This window comes from Anabrus simplex, chromosome 2, assembly GCF_040414725.1.
Source record: "Anabrus simplex isolate iqAnaSimp1 chromosome 2, ASM4041472v1, whole genome shotgun sequence".
Lineage (NCBI taxonomy): Eukaryota > Metazoa > Arthropoda > Insecta > Orthoptera > Tettigoniidae > Anabrus > Anabrus simplex.
The window spans coordinates 318,193,181-318,211,384 of NC_090266.1; the positions used below are offsets into that span (position 1 = coordinate 318,193,181).

General features: G+C 40.7%; 1 protein-coding gene across 4 annotated transcripts in view; it reads right to left on the minus strand.

Moving 5' to 3' along the window:
* Positions 1–17,376, minus strand: part of LOC136864091 (5'-AMP-activated protein kinase catalytic subunit alpha-2) — a 460,086-nt gene extending 442,710 nt beyond the window's left edge. For 3 of the 4 annotated variants that reach the window (XM_067140653.2, XM_068226161.1, XM_068226162.1), the window contains exon 1: positions 17,149–17,376. In XM_067140653.2, the coding sequence (XP_066996754.1) occupies positions 17,149–17,251 (103 nt within the window). In that variant the 5' untranslated portion in view covers positions 17,252–17,376. The remainder of the gene's footprint in view (positions 1–17,148) is intronic. The other variant, XM_068226163.1, reaches the window with a different exon arrangement.
* Between the last annotated feature and the right edge of the window lie 828 nt (positions 17,377–18,204).

Consider the following 18,204-nt stretch of genomic DNA (forward strand, 5'->3'; position numbering starts at 1 on the left):
AATGCTTGCTAAGAAATTATAACAATGTTTGTGCCTGATTTCAATGAGAAGAGCATGGATGAAAGAAAACTGGTAAGTTGGACGTTTGCTCTTCCACTGTAAAGAATTCTAAATTACATGTTTCATGTGATGCTAAATTACAAATGTGGCAATGGTTTGTAATTGTTACCATACTAATTAGCAATGGAATTATATAATTCTAAATTATATTTCATGTGATCCTAATAATGAATGTGGGAATATAGTTCAATATTAACAATGTTATTTGTTCTAAATCCCACTAACTACATTTTTATGGGTTTTCGGAGACGCCGAGGTGCCAGAATTTTGGCCCGCGTGCGTTCTTTTACATGCCCGTAACTCCACAGACAAAAGGCTGACGTATTTCAGCACCTTCAAATACCACCCGACTAGGCCAGAATCGATCCTGCCACGTTTGGCTCAGGCCAGTGCTCTACTATCAGAGCTACTCAGCCCAGCACATTATGGTTTGTAATTATTACCATGGTAATTAACAATGGAAAGTTATATTTGACAATACATAACATCTAGATATTTCAGACAAAATTTAATGATAGTCTTTTTTTTTTTTTGCTACTTGCTTTACGTCGCACCGACAGATAGGTCTTATCGTGACGATGGGACAGGAAAGGGCTAGGAGTGGGAAGGAAACAGCCGTGGCCTTAATTAAGGTACAGCCCCAGCATTTGCCTGGTGTGAAAATGGGAAACCACGGAAAACCATCTTCAGGGCTGCCGATAGTGGGGTTCGAACCTACTATCTCCCGAATGCTGGATACTGGCCGCACTTAAGCGACTGCAGCTATCGAGCTCGGTACTAGTCCGTTTCAAACTTTGTATAAATTAGTCTAAATGCTATGACATTACAACATAGCAATGTAGCATAAGTTAATTAGCCTATTTGAGAAGTTTCTAGCCTTTTTTTTTTTTTTTGCGTCGCACCGACATAGATACGTCTTATGGCAACGATGGGACAGGAAAGGCCTAGGAACGGGAAGGAAGCGGCCGTGGCCTTAATTAAGGTACAGCCCCAGCATTTGCCTGGTGTGAAAATGGGAAACTACGGAAAACCATCTTCAGGGCTGCTGACAGTGGGGTTCGAACCCACTATCTCCCGGATGCGAGCTCACAGCGGCGCACTCCTAACCGCACGGCCAACTCGCCCGGTTGAGAAGTTTCAGTGCAATAATTGATCACTATTATCATGACAATGACTACACCAATATCGCTGTTTCCCGCCTTTGGACAAGAATAACCACACACAGTTGTCTTAAGAATCACTGCTGTGAATTCTCGTGCCACTTATTTTTGTGGACATTACAGCTTGCCTTCAATAGTTAGCAGGGGTCGAAATATACCGGGTGCCCAGTCGCCATGGCGCCTGAAATTTTTACCCGATGCCTGTATTTCAAATTCGGTTTTGAATATTTATTTTTTGAAATCTGGAGCTCCCTTACATGTATGTTCCCACCACTTAATAAAGTACCAAGTCATATGGTATTTCGCATGTTTTCTGTAGCTCATACATTCTAATATCTGCAATAAACATTTTCACTGTTTTTGGTAGAGTCTTGAATTCTGTAATTGGCGCTTCATACCTTGAAACTTGATGTTTCAGATCTGCGCAAGAGCTGCCTAGCGGTCATGAGACACATCATTGTAAACCATCAAACAAGTAGCCTTTCATGCGGATAACGAATCGAGTTCCATTACAGATGATCGGTTATCAGTAGAAATGTGTCGAGAACAGTCGCGAAGAGTCGACTCCATTCATGACCTTAGTGACAACTGTTGGCCATTAACGGAACCGCTAGGAGGATGATGATGATGCTTGTTTAAAGGGGCCTAACATCGAGGTCATTGGCCCCTAATAGTACGAAATGAAATGACAAAGTTAAAAATCATCCACTGACCAAAATAAAAAATATCATGAAGAATGAATGGACATGAATTTAAAACAATCAGTGGATCCGACTCAAAAAACTATCATAAATAATAGTATTACTGACCAAAGGACAAATTCTAAAGCACAATCCTGAATCGAGGATGCTTGTTGTCTAAAGGGGTCCAAAATCGAGGTCAAATGCCCCTCAGAATGGTACTTATCGCTAGTGTTCCCTGCGTGATGGTACTAATCAAAAGTAGTTTCATGGTCCAATAACGGACCATTTATATTGGTATTATTAGTAAAGTAGAACCATGGTATGTGTCGTGTTGAGGTACTAATCAAAAGGAGTGAAGACTCACGGTGTTCCACACATGATGGTACTACTCACAACTATTGTATGTCATACAGGTAACGCTAACCTATGGTTTTTCTCACACAATGGCGCCACTCATAGCCAACTCAAACCAATGGGATTCCTCACCTAGGTGTACTAATCACGGGCGCCGGTATTCCCGTGGTGTTCCTCACATAGTGGATACTAATCACAGGCAACGCAGACCCATGTTGTCGCTCATGTAGTGGTACTAATCACAGGCAACGCCCAGACCCGTGGTGTTGCTCACATGGGTACGACTCACGGGTGCTGGAAACCCACAGTCCACACCCACTGCTGCTACTAAGTACAAACCTATTTCGTACCTAATATAGTGGTACTACTCGCAAGTAAAGGTAACCCATGGTGTTCCCTGCGTGATGGTACTAATCAAAAGTAGTTTCATGGTTCTAAGACAATCATCCCTTGGTCGCCCCTTTTAGTCGCTGCTCACGACATGCAGGGGATACTGTGGGTGTATTTTCCTTCTGCGTCCCCCACCCACAGGGGGTAGAGAGAGAGAGAAAGAAAAAGAAGGGATCCGTCACTTCGAAAATGAAGTTTCGGACGAAGAAAGGCAAGGGCCACAAAGGGCGTGAAAATGAAAGACTCCCTAGGCCTCGAATGCTCTAATACCGTCGGGGTCGGAAAAGAACAAGAGTTAACCAAGGGAGGTCGGACAGGATAGGCGAAAGTGACGAGCCTGGCACAAGTAAGTGGAAGCAATGCCAAGACTCAGGTACGGGAACCGTAGTCGCCAATCCACACTCCCAAGTTGAGAGCCCCTTGGGCCCCTTTTAGTCGCCTATTACGACAGGCAGGGGATACCGCGGGTGTATTCTACATGTGCGTAACCCACCCGCAGGGGGTAGTGTGTTCGGTCCGCGAGAGGTATTTTATTTCCCTCAAGTCCGCCGGCAAGCCGGTTAGGACTCCCCTATCCGCCACCTGGGACGCACCATGTGGGAGTATCACCTTTCACGAAAGGGTAGTAGATTCGTGGGAACTGCTAGGATGTTGCCGTACAGTGAAACTTGACTGATTTTATACATGATATTCCTTTGAGTTACCACAAGGAAATATCGCAGGAATTATGAAGTACTAATTTGATTACTGTTTGCATGAAGGAGCTATACCAAATGAATATAGAGTTGCTATATTAGCCCCAGTGTACAAAAAAGGAAAAGTGATAAGTGGATAAATACAGGACAGTCTGCTCGATGTGTTGCTTACAAGCTCTGGGAAAGCATTCTTTCTGATTATATGAAGACACTAACTGGTTTGGTAGAAGGCAGTTCAGGTTTAGGGAAGGTTATTCCAGTGAGGCTCAGCTTGTAAGATTCTAGCACAATACAGGTCAAATGGACTGTATCGCTATTCCAAGGATTTTGATAAGTTAGGTTATGGGAGATTGATGAAAATGAAAATGAGAGCTGTTGGACTAAACAAAAGCGTGGTTGAATGGGTGCCTAAATTTCTAGCAAACAAACCTCAGAAAATTAGAGCAGGTGATCAGTGATGATTGTGTTTAATTTAGTCCTTGTGCAAGATGTTCTTTGAAACAATTCATCCCTCTTTTTCCCCTTGACATGTCTAGATCCTGTCTTTGCATTCCTTCCGATCTTCAACTTCAGGCAGCATTCCATAAGCGCCAAATTGTGGTCAGAGTCCATGTCTGCTCACAGGAAGGTCTTGCGATCCAACACCTGGTTTCTGAATCTGTGCTAATCATAATGAAATCTACTTGATATCCTCCAGTGTTTGTAGGTCTCATGTGTACTTGTAACGTCTGAACCAAGTATTAGCAACGAGTAAATTATGATCGCTGCAGAATTTTACCAACTGACTTCCTCTTTCATTCCTTTGTCCCAGTTGAAATTCCTACTAAATTACCTTCTCTTCCTTGGTCTTCCACTTCATTCCAGTCTCTCATCACAGTAAGATTCTCATCTCCTTTTACATATTCTATTAAACATATATTCATATATTCTTTAAGTTTAGTTATTTATTTTTTACAAATTGCTTTACGTCACACCAACACAGATAAGTCCTGTGGCAACGATTGGATAGGAAAGGGTTAGAAGCACGAAGGAAGCTTCCAAGGCCTTCATTAATTCCGGGACTGTACATTAATTAAGGCCACGGTTGCTTCCTTCCCACTTATAGCTCTCTCCTATCCCATCGTTGCCATAAGACTTGTGTGTCGGTGTGACGTAAAGCAGATTGTAAAAAGAAAATTGGGAGGGGGAAATGCAGGAGTTGGTTAAATAATGAATAAGAAAACATGGTAGTGGGTAAGCTGCTGTAACCAGCATAGCGAAAAGATTATTGCCCATAGCGAACAGATTATTGCCGTTAAGATAGACACTAAGTTAGTGCCCACCTCAATAGGGCAGGTCCATATGCCTACTAGTTCAGCGGATGGTGAAGAAATTAAGAGAACCGAGCAAATGGCTGCGTGGTTCGTGTCACGTAGTTGTCATTGCATTCAGGAGGTAGTAGGTTCGAACCCCACTGACGGCAGCCCTGAAAATATTTTTCCATGGTTTCCCATTTCCACACCAGGCAAATGCTGGGGCTGTTCCTTAATTAAGGCCACGGCCGCTTCCGTCCAACTACTAGGCCTTTCCTATCCAATCGTCGCTACAAGACCTATCTGTGTCAGTGCGACATAAAGCACCTAGCAAAAAAATATATATATTTCAGAGACACTCTTCCTAATGTAGCTTTACTCTCAGGACCTCCTCTACTACAGTAGAGTGAAAATTATTATTATTATTATTAATTATAATTATTATTATATTATTATAATTATTATTTATATTATTTTAATAATTATTTAATTATTTTTAATAATAATAATAATAATAACAATAATAATAATAATAATAATAATAATACAGATTTTACATCCCACTATTTTTACTCGAGCACATTAATTTGAACACGATACATAGAAGTGTTCTCATAACAAAGGTGGTAAAAACTACTGAAAATCTATTCTGCAATTACAGAAAATCATACCTTAATACTTGATATTGCCTTTATTCTTTGAAATAGCAGACACACGTTTTGGCATGGATACCACCAATTCTGCACAAGTATTATTTCTGTCTTCATCGTGAAACCATACCAGTACCACACTAAATTAATTCAGTTTTGCCATTTTCTTCTAACAAATGGCCCATAAATATTTGATGTGTTGATATGAGTTGCAGCATAAGGGAACACTGGAATGCTTATGTTTTCAAAGAATTTCACATTTTTGGATGTGTGGCCTGGTGCAAGATACTATTGAAAAACTGACATCATCTGGAGAGAGTTTTTATAACTCAGGCACTATCCTCCTCCTAAGGATTTCTACGTGCTGGTCATTGATCACCATACACCTAACAGAGAGTAACGGTTCTGGTCGCTTCTCAGTAAAACATCCCCAGAACATAACTTCTGGAGGATGTATAGGTGCTTGTTGAATATGGGTCAGTGACGCTTTCTCTGTTGCTCCTTTATACACATGTGGAACATGTTGACAAGAAACCTAACAATGGTTTTCATCTGAAAATACAACTTCCTTTCAATGTTTCACAGTCCAGCCTGTATGGAGTTAAGCCCATATCACTCACTTTTTGCACATTACATCCATCAGAAGTTGCTTGTTTGCTGGTCTGTAGGCTCTTCTTCCTGACTCCAACAATCTGCAGGGAATTGTACCAGCATGAACATTTCACCTACTCTGACTTTAATCTCGGTTTAGGTCAACATTTGAGAGTCTGGGGTTTATTCTATTCATCTTAATGATTAAATGGCCTTTTAGTATAATCTTGGGCTTCTGACCAGTTTCCTTTCTTAAGCGATGTAGAAGGTTCCAGGTTCTAGCTATCGCCTCAAAAGTGAATTTAGCACAGCCACATCAAAACCACATTGTGAAGCAATTTGTCTCTGTGTCATAGGGGTATGCTCGGCTAATATCACAAATTCTAATGTTTCTAAGGTGTGGTGTTCTCCGTCAATTTGATGTACAATAATACAATAACAAAAACTTATACAATATTACTCGGAGACATTCAACTACTGACTGTATTATAGGAACATCCAATAATGTCCAATTAACATTACCCTATACCTACAGTGTAATTTTCTTGAAAGGAGGACCATTATTTAGCAGGAAAGCACGATTCTACCAACAATTATAATGGTTCTGAGAGAACTGTATTTGGATTAATATGGACATTACTGTACGCAATGTATTTTATGCATCTACCTATGTACCATCTGACAATCTTCAAATTGTCAGGCAAGTAGAGAATAATCGAAACCGACTTTCAACCTATTAGGTCGTGTTCCGTACATTTAGTACGTGTTGAAGGGATGTTAAGTACAGAACAAAAATGGCCAACCGGACACCAGTGGGATCCGAACCCACAACCTCCCGATTTCGCGTTGGTTGCTCTACCAATTGAGCTATGGTGGCCTAGGCCATCTTTGTTCTGTTGGAAAGAATCTAAGCTACAGGTCTGGCACTATTGCCATCACACTGTAGAGTGCGTTTAAGTCGCCTGTTGAGAGCCAAGTCAATGAATATTGAATTTTCACGACCGCATTGTAATCGAAACTGACTTTCAACCTATTAGGTCGTGTTACGTACACTTAGTACGTGTTGAAGAGACGTTAAGTACCACAAGCTCTTTGATAGGCAAGATGCTAATGAAATTGGAACAGCATAGGACCAATCTCTCTTATCCTGAAATAGCCTAGAAGGTGAATTGCTTGCATTAAATTTTGAATTTATAATATTTACTTACTCTTTACTATACATTTGAACTCATCTTAGTGTGTCAGGATTTAGCTACACAAGGGTTCTTTAACTCTTTCCGGTCTAACTGCGAGCAGCGGCCAAAATTACGTTCACGCCGCTCTGCGAGCATAAACGTAGTAAGGTTGCAATTCAAGAGGACAAAGTGGGGCGAATATTTGTTTATAGGAAGTGAAGTTAGGGATTGGCATAATTTACTAAGGGAGATGTTCAATAAGTTTCCAAATTCTTTGCAATTATTTACGCAAAGACTAGGTAAACAACAGATAGTGAATCTGCCACCTGGGCAACTGCCCTAAATGCAGATCAGTGGCGAGAGATGAACGGTAAAGTGTTAAACTGTAGAGCAACACAATATGGACCTCAGGAAAAACAGCTACAGCGTGCTGTGGACTTCCACAGCTCGATTCTCTCTTGTTGCTAGTGGCTTAGTTGCAACACGATTATCAGTCATGATACAAAATGTTGACAAGACATCCTCAGAGACACTCGTTTTGTCTAGACAGACCTGGATTGTAGCAACACTCCATTGGTCTAAATCATTAGGAGTACATGGGTGCACAATAACAAGCAACCCAGATGATTGAGGGGAGAGCACGCCCACTTTCATCAGGCCATTTCATTAGTCACAGTTGGCAATCACAGCTATCTGTTCTGGATTATGGGAGTGGAATCACTGTTATAGATTTCAGGCAATGGCAGTGGCTGCAAGCACAGATCAAATGAAAACTGTTGCACAATTTACAATATTTTCTTATAAAACTAAGCACATTTCTAAGGGCAAGTTTGTGGAACCTTAAACTTGGCAATGAACACATTACTCTCCTACATGTATGAAGGCATCAGTTTTTAATGACTTTCCTCTCAAAATAATGTAGCCTAATTTACACTGAGGTACGAATTACATGGTTTTACATTTATAAACTTAACATGATGCATGCCACTCGTGCATGTCCTTTTGAGAGTAAGATCAGATACAAAGAGTGTGAAGCATTCTAAAATGGCCACACAGTTCGCAAATGATGTGAACTATTATACAGTATAACATTTCATGTTTTCAGCAAGTTAAGGAAGACCTTCAGCAAGGAGGAAGCCGTGGATAGTATCTTTGTTCTTTGGTATGGGGACTAGAGAATGGCACTCGCAAGAAGACTATCTGAATGTTGACAAAGAACTGCACATCAGTAAGAGCATCAGATAGTATAAGATTTTGTACATTTCTAAGGGAATATTCACTACTCAATTTGCACCTATTAAATGAATGTGCACTTGGCATGAAAACTCAAGAACCACTGCTGAAGGGAGTGCATGACCACCACACCAAACAAATTTTGGGTGGAGAACTGCCAGCAAATAAGATTCAAAATTATCTTAGCCCAATCACCTACCAGAACATTTATAATCTTCTTTAGCTACTAAGGGCAAGTTCAAGAGCTGAGCACAAATTCACTTAGCAACTTCTTGGCAAGTTTGGGAAAGGCCCAGCTAACGTCAGACTACAAGCTTACAATACTTGAAACTTGTAACGTTTACAATTTCCGAAGTAACTACGAAGAATCACCAAATTCCTCACGCAAAAAATTCTGATAATTGTGTCGTGATTCCCATATGGTTTTAAGAACGTAGCAACCACACATCTCGTAGCATATAATTTAATTTCAATCAATCCAATCAATCAATACTGATCTGCATTTAGGGCAGTCGCCCATGTGGCAGATTCCCTATCTGTTGTTTTCCTAGCCTTTTCCTAAATGATTTCAAAGAATTTGGAAATTTATTGAACATCTCCCTTGGTAAGTTATTCCAATCCCTAACTCCCCTTCCTATACATGAATGTTTGCCCCAATTTGTCCTCTTGAATTCCAACTTTATCTTCATATTGTGATCTTTCCTACTTTTATAAACGCCACTCAAACTTATTAGCCTACTAATGTCATTCCACGCCATTTCTCCGCTGACAGCTCGGAACATACCACTTACATATCAGATGTAAGGCTTTTCAGGCATTTGCTCTATTAACCAGCGTTTCATCTTAGGTCTGACACTAGACGAAACGCCTGAAAAGCCTTACAACTTATGTGTTTTTGACATGCTCTATTGGTGAAAAATATCTAATTCCCTCCATGGGAATTTAGAATTTTCCATTCGGAATTGCTAGGCGGGCAATAATTCCATTGTGGAGATTTATCTCCCGTATGCAGTTAGACTGTGCCTCTTATATAGGTTTCTGAAAAGTTCACCTGCATACACCCCAGCGTCAGGGGGTAATGTCAGACCTAAGATGAAATGCTGGTTAATAGAGCAAACGCCTGAAAAGCCTTACATCTGATGTGTTTTTGACATGCTCTATTGGTGAAAAATATCCAATTCCCTCCATGGGAATTAAGAATTTTACATACCACTTAGTCGAGCAACTCTCCTGTCTCTCAATTCTTCCCAGCCCAAACTTTGCAACATTTTTGTAACGCTACTCTTTGGTCGGAAATCACCCGAACAAATCAAGCTGCTTTCCTTTGGATTTTTTCCAGTTCTTAAATCAGGTAATCCTAATGAGGGTCCCATAAACTGGAACCATGCTCTAGTTGGGGTCTTACCAGACTTATATGCCCTCTCTTTTACATCCTTACTACAACCCCTGAACACCCTCATAACCATGTGCAGAGATCTGTATCCTTCATTTACAATCCCATTTATGTGATTACCCCAATGAAGACCTTTCATTATATTAACACCTAGATACTTACAATGATCCCCAAAAGGAACTTTCACCCCCTCAACACAGTAATTAAAACTATTTGTGAAACTGACAACCTGACTTAACCCCGTTTATCAACATACCATTGCCTGCTGTCAACTCACAAAATTTTCAAGGTCACATTGCAGTTGCTCACAATCTTGTTAACTTATTTATTACTCTATAGAGAATAACATCATCCGCAAAAAGCCTTACCTCTGATCCCACTGGTTTACTCATATCATTTATATATATACACAAGAAAATATAAAGGTCCAATAATACTGCCTTGAGGAATTCCCCTCTTAATTATTAGTCAGATAAAGCTTCACCTACTATTTTCTAGAAAAATAGCAACCCATTCAGTCACTCTTTTCTCTAGTCCAATTGCACTCATTTTTGCCAGTAGTCTCCCATGATCCACCCTATCAAATGCTTTACACAGGTCAATCGCGATACAGTCCATTTGACCTCCTGAATCCAAGATATCTGCTATATCTTGCTAGAATCCTACAAGTTGAGGTTCAGTGGAATAACCTTTCCTAACACCGAACTGCCTTCTATCGAACCAGTTATTAATTTCACAAACATGTCAAATATAATCAGAGAGAATGCCTTCCCAAAGCTTACATATAATGCATGTCAAACTTACTGGCCTGTAATTTTCAGCTTTATGTCTATCGCACTTTCCTTTATACAAAGGGGCTACTATAGCAACTCTCCATTCATCTGGTATAGCTTCTCCGACCAAACAATAATCAAATAAGTACTTCAGATATGGTACTATATCCCAACCCATTGTCTATATTATATCCCCAGAAATCTTATCAATTCCAGCTGCTTTTCTAGTTTTCAACTTTTGTATCTTATTGTAGATGTCATTGTTAGCATATGTAAATTTTAATACTACTTTAGCCTTAGTCTCCTCCTCTATCTGGACATTATCCTTGTAACCAAAAATATTTGCATACTGCTGCTTGAATACTTCTGCCTTTTAAAGATCCTCACATACACACTCCCCTTGTTCATTAATTATTCCTGGAATGTCCTTCTTGGAACCTGTTTCTGCCTTAAAATCCCTATACATACCCTTCCATTTTTCACTAAAATTTGTATGACTGCCAATTATGCTTGCCATCATGTTATCCTTAGCTGCCTTCTTTGCTAGGTTCAATTTTCTAGTAAGTTCCTTCAATTTCTCCTTACTTCCACAGCCCACTGCCTGCTCGATCTGCATCCGATGGCTGCTTATACTGCCTGCTCACTACAACATTTTCACATGGCACTAAATGAAACACTCCATTTACAAATACCCACAGCAGGTGGCAGCACCAACCGGCTACTGAACTGTCGGAATGAAATAGCGGGAAATAGGGTAGTAGGCCTACTGTATTTGTTTACAGTGAAAATGGTGGACTGCCGCATGCCTTTCTGCAAATCAAAGAAAGGGAAACCAGAATGCTGTGGAATTTCATTCCATGACACGGGCTTTTTCAGGAGATCCAGTTGAAGCCATATTTAGTTCTACAAGAATGGGAGGAGGGTGCAGTGACATGACTGACTCCCGGGCAACTCAGAATTCCATAAAGAGAGTTCTGAAATCTGGTATTTTAATGTCCACCGATGGTGCTAACGTTATCCACAAGCAAAATTCTAAATTTTCCGCCTCAGTATCCTCTCCTGGACTTGACGAACAGAGCCAGTGATGCCCGCTGAGTATGTACTTGTTTTACTGGAAGATGTACGTGAGCCCCCTGAGTCAGTGTGTGTCACTTTGGAAACTGCTTCCCATGCATTAGTGTGTGGTTATTTAGTGCGTGTAATCGAAGAAAAAACAATGCAGCACACGCTTGAGTAATGTTTCCACCTCAGTTAATGCATCCCCATTGACGAACTTAATCAGACAGTTGATAGAGGAGGCCTGTGCTATCCCCAGCAACGATTTATTGGCCTAATTATGGGGCTATAGAAATTTGTTGAGGCGGCTCTACCGTACTGCAAGAAATCTGCAAGTCAGCTCCAGACTATAAAAAACTATGTTCTACCATACCCTCTTCGTGCCACTGTAAGATTTTAAAGTGTTTTAGTAACAATAACCACCAGGAACTTGTGTCAGAAACTGTGGTGGCCAAATTCGTGAAACCTCTACTTAGTAATGTAGGGAAGTACCATACAAAGTTTCGAGGTTTTCTTGTTCGTCGAAATCTCTTACTCGAAAAGTCGAAAAGCTATCACTCTCTGGAGCACCACTTTATGCGTACAATTCTGTAATTTTTCTGATACATTCAGATTTTAAATTTTGCTTGTATGCTTATCAAATACAGTACTGTATTTGTGCTTATCTAGCTGTATTCACGCGATAACTGGGTACGTCTGGTGCTGCGATCTAGCGGCAGATTGTTTGGAAGTTGTGTTACACGTTTGAATATGGAATGAGCAGGCAGTATAAGCAGCCATCGGATGCAGATCGAGCAGGCAGTGCACAGCCATTTCTAACTACAGTGAAACTCTGTTAAGAAGTTTTTCAAGGGACTGCAAAAAAAAAAAACTTCTTAAGCAGGAAACTTCTTAAAAGGGGTAATGCCCAAAAACTTATTCTGTACCCGAAATACATATGAAACACACAGCCAACAGATTTCCTTGTTTGTGAACAATACCGAAATAGGCCGATATATAAGAGCTGCTTACAGAAAGCCACAATATAAAAATTCGATTATCATGACAATATTTTTAGAGATAAAGTAAAATAATTGAACGTACCATATTATAAATATATTTGATAAGAGAAGGGAACATATTAAGTTATATAAAAACGTTGCAAGGTTTGATTATTTTAGCAGGCAGAACCATGACCTTCCACACTTCCCTTTCCTCCGAACTTACACTCTCTGCTTCGCAACAAATTGTTTTGTAAACGAAAACCAAAAACCCCATGGCACTACAGCCCTTGAAGGGCCTTGGCCTACCAAGCGACCGCTGCTCAGCCCGAAGGCCTGCAGATTACGAGGTGTCATGTGGTCAGCACGACGAATCCTCTCGGCCGTTATTCTTGGCTTTCTAGACCGGGGCCGCTATCTGACCGTCAGATAGCTTCTCAATTCTAATCACGTAGGCCGAGTGGACCTCGAACCAGGTCCAGGTAAAAATCCCAGACCTGGCCGGGAATCGAACCCGGGGCCTCCGTGTAAGAGGCAGGCACGCTGCCCCTACACCACGGGGCCGGCTTTGTAAACGATGCCGGCTCGATTTTTAAAGCGTTCCAGCCACCCACTCGACGCGGTAAAAGGTACCCTTAATTTGCATGAGGCTTTCTCCTGCACAATAGTCCCACTGAAAGGTATGTTTAAACTTCGCTGCTGTTTAAACCATACTAGCAGAACTTGTTCTATTTCATCGTACTTTTCATATTTAACTTCCTTACAATTTGCTGAAGTACTCCCTGCAGAAGCAGAGATCTCTTCTTTCTTAGCTATAATACCGTTCAAAGTAGACAGCGGCATCCCCAGCTCCTTTGCCAAGGCAACACGAGAAAGTGTAGATGACGCCACTTTCCTTATAATCTCCACTTTGTCTTTTATTGTTAGTGCCATTCGCTTGATCTTTTTCCTCTGAGTTGCGCTCATTTTCACTTAAAAAAAGCTTGTACGTTGATATTACAAGTACAACTAACTTCACCGACTCCTATTCATACTAATTACGACGCTACACTATGCTTGGCAATCCGTAGCTTAGGCTTACAAGAAGCAAAGACAAGACATGTACTACAGTTTGTTAGCATGTGCTTTCTATCTTCCTCGCACCCCTGACACCTGCTTCAAGGATAAAGGCAGCAAATGGGAAATCTAGCAACTTACTCTTAGAGATTCTTAGAACCTAGGCCTAAATCGCCCCTGCATTCCTACTGGTTGTCATGGCAACGGGCGTAGTTTCTGGCTGTTTCACAACTACCGCATGGCCAAGCCAGTATTGAGTTTATTTTCCCGCTTCAATCCTCTTCATGCTATAGGTAATGAAGAAAAGAAACACAGGTTCGAAGTTGCAGAAATTAGTGCATGGAAATGTATCTGGGGTATTACGTGGGAGAGATAAAGGCGCAGTAGCAACGCTAGCACATCTAAACGTAAACAGTTTCTTTCCCCGTGAGAATTTTATTTCATGTCTCCTCATCCTTGTGCTACGTTCTAATAATGCTATGTAATAATTACGAGTGACATGATGATACAATGTTTAGCTCGTATAAAGGTAAAATTAAAAATAACTTTCAATTTTATGCCAACACGTGGTACTGCAATGCCTATGTGTGCCTCCCTCAACACCCAGTTGGCTATCAACATTCGTTCAACTTCGTAAACGATCGGGATCTTTCGGCCGGCTGTTTGGCGGCATGTGTATCAGCTGGCTGCTGGCAAATCGGCTGTTTCCTGCATAGAGTCGCGAAGTTGTTTTTATTCACCTCACTAATAATAGACACAGAAAATCTTATCAGTTTACTTCAAAAACGTAATTTCCTCTACGGCAAGGCCCATAAGTATTATTGCAACAACGTAAGACTGAATGGCTGGAAGGAAATAAGCAAGGGAATGAAAAATTAGACAGGTTAGAATATTCAGTTTTGTGGTAGGTTAACAGTAATGTTGTGGACAAATGCACTTTACGGTTTTTAATTAATGTTTAGGCCACCTCGATTAATGACTTCACCCTGTCGCGGCCCGCAAATTACTGCATTAAAGTTTTATCAAATCATCCATTGCGTACTTTGTTTCTTACGTAGAATCCCGTTCGATTTTATTCCGCTAGATGGAACAGTGGAGTGGAAATTTTGACTGATGGGTTCGATTCGATTCCACAAGTCGACTGTGAGCATCTGCTGTACGTGTTGTCATAGCGTGACGTCATATGGCGGTGGCAGGCCCGCACATGTTCCGTAACACCAGACACACACCGCGAGCGCGCGAACGGTCTAACACAGGGTGCAACTTGCGCGGAGACTGGAGGGTTCTAACCATGGGCTGCTTTGGGCGGACGTTTTCTATCTCAAGGGGCTCTAAAATCTGAACTGTTTAAGCGGGAAATATATTTACAACAGAACACTTTAAACGGGAAAAATATACATATATCTTAATGCAACTGATCAAAGGACCAAGAATATCACACTTCTTAGGCGGGAAAACTTCTTGTGCGGGAACTTCTTAACCGAGTTTCACTGTATTTCTTTCCAGTCTGCACCTCCTTCTTAGTCTCTTTATTTCTCTATTATAATACGGTGGGCCTTTACCATTCCTTACCTTACTTAAAGGTACAAACCTGTTTTTGCATTCCTCAACAATTTCTTTAAACCCATCCCAGAGTCTGTTTACATTTTTATTTACCGTTTTCCAACGATCATAGATACTTTTTAGAAACTGCTTCATGCCTGTTTTATCAGCCATATGGTACTGCCTAATAGTCCTACTTTTTTAAGACCTTTCTATCACATTTATTTTTAACTATCACAAAAACAGCTTCATGATCACTAACACCATCTATTACTTCAGTTTCTCTATAGAGCTCATCTGGTTTTATAAGCACCACATCCAGGATATTTTTCCCTCTGGTTGGTTCCATCACTTTCTGAATCAGCTGTCCTTCCCATATTAATTTATTTGCCATTTGTTGGTCATGCTTCCTGTCGTTCGCATTTCCTTCCCTATTGACATCTGGTAAATTCAGATCTCCCGCTACAATCACATTTCTTTCTTTGTCGTTTCCTACATAGCTGATTATCTTATCAAATAATTCTGAATCCCTGTTAGTGCTACCCTTTCCCGGTCTGTACACTCCAAATATATCAAGTTGCCTATTATCTTTAGAAATGAGCCTTACACCTAGAATTTCATGTGTCTCATCTTTAACTTTTTCGAAACTTACAAATTCTTCTTTCACCAGAATGAATACTCCCCCTCCTACCATTCCTATCCTATCTCTACGATACACACTCAAGTTCCGTGAAAAAATTTCTGCATCCATTATATCATTTCTCAGCCATGATTCAACTCGTATTACAATATCTGGTAAATATATATCTATTAAATTACTCAATTCTATTCCTTTCTTTACAATACTTCTACAGTTCAACACTAACAATTTATGTCATCCCTACTTGATTTCTAGTTCCCTGTTCCCTTATCACCGCTCCCTAGGCCACCCAGTTTCCCTGAATGTACCTCCCTACTACCCTTCCAAACAAATTTCCTAATTTAAACGTACCACTGCGGTTTAAGTGAAGGCCATCTGAGCGCAGATCCCTATCTCCCACCCACCCATTAGGATCTAGAAATGTCACTCCCAGTTTCCCACATACCCACTCCATAATCTCATTTAAATCCGCAAACACCCTCCAGTCAGTATCCCTCCTACACAGTATTCCACTAATAACAATCTCAGCTTTCTTAAACTACACCCGTGCTGCATTTACCAGATCCCACACATCTCCAACTATGTTGGTACATATATCAGCTTGCCTTACGTTGTTGGTACCAACGTGAAACACTACCACCCTCTAATTCCCCTCCTCCCTCTCTTCTACTTTCCTCAACATCTGCCTCAACCTAATTCCTGGATAACATTCTATCCTGGTTCCCTTTCCTCCACACACTTTCCCCATGTGTCTAACAATGGAATCCCCCATGACCAGAGCCTCAACCCTACCCATCTCATTTGATCCCCTCCCCTCCTGGTCAGTCCTATCTTTCCTGACAACTGCAGAAGCTACTTCCTCCTCCATTTTCTGCTTCCCATGACCCTGTTCCACCTGTCTTTTCCTATCCTCTACTCTACGTTTCCCTTCCTCCTACTTCCACACATCTCAGCAACAGTTCCCTGTCCTGGAGTGACTCATACCGATTCTGCACAGAGACCGAGATCCCTTTGTAATAGTGACAAGTGTCGTCGCTTTTAAGTATCATGATCAGGCATCTAATAGACCAGATCAAAGACTCGACACACCAAAATAAGGCACCTCGTCAGAAACCTAACCTACAATTACCACAGCCCCCTCCAGAAACCTAAATGTCGAGCAAGTATATCGGATTCCCATACAGTTCGAGTAAATATTTTATAACAGCCATTCTATTGTAAGTATATAATACATTACGGCTGAATATAAATATATTTCTTCAGTTTGTCAGCATTTGTAATTATCTGGTGAATACATAACATCCAAGTTGTGTGATAAGAAAATAATCCCCTTAGCTTTCACACAATTTCGTCACATTTGTTGCACAATGATTCTATAAAACTATAATCGTTCACAAATCAATTGGTAAGTTGATCTTCGCTTACTTTTGACTTTCCCAAAGGTTCCAACACCCAAAGTCTGTCCCAATGTATAGTGTCCAATCTTAACTATTGGTTGCTGTGCAACCTGCACAGGTTTCTCAGCCATTCTCTAGCTAATTTCTTGTATGTCAGACACATAGACACTAATTCCACATCTGTATTAGATGTCGCTTATACACAAGCCCGACCCCTCAACCTCTTCCTTGCTTCTATCATGCTCCAAAGGTGTCATCTTCCCTTGTTTCCAATGTAAACCAAAGAACTTAAAATAGAACACTTGAAGAGATCACAACAAACCAAAACCAAAGCAAAGAGTAAGGCCACCATTCACAATGCAAACGTAACCGTAAACTAAAAGTCGTAACGCAACCGTAAAATTAACGAAAAAATTGGTGGTATTCACAATAGAGGAACGTAACATTAACGAAAAGGGTACACAGCAGCCAATCAAAACAGTGCCATGTTATTTAGCACGGAAATCGGGTTTTGGACTATCTCGCAGTTTTATATTTCAATACCTCGATGGAATCAAACAACGTGGTAGCAGAATTCATATTACTTCAAACATCTATTGCTTTGCTCCTGGGAAAAGGCGATCTAAACAACGGTGCAGAAAATGGATTCACCCCTTAAACCAAAGAAGGTACCTCAGTGCGATTTCGGTAATCTAATGTAAGAAATGACCCTCATCAGTTCGTTTTGGACATGTGGATGAAACCTGAACTGTTTGCTTTTCTTACGATTTACTTCCCCTTTTCTAATAAAAAGAAATGTGAGGTCTCCTTTACCGACATCTATGCCCCTATCTATCACACCCCGATGAGATGTTTGTATGATATCGTTTTCGTAAACTAGTAATCCGTATAATGTTAAGAAATATACAGGGACACTGTTTTATGTATGACAGGGATTGTCTCTCGTACGTTCGCCAGCGCTGCGAGCTTGTCCCCCGCCATTTACCGTCAGATTTCATTGCTACAGGATATTTTTTTCCACCTATAATTTTTCGGTACAACGTGTTTGTAATTCTTCCTCCAAAGATTGTTTTGAAAGAGAATT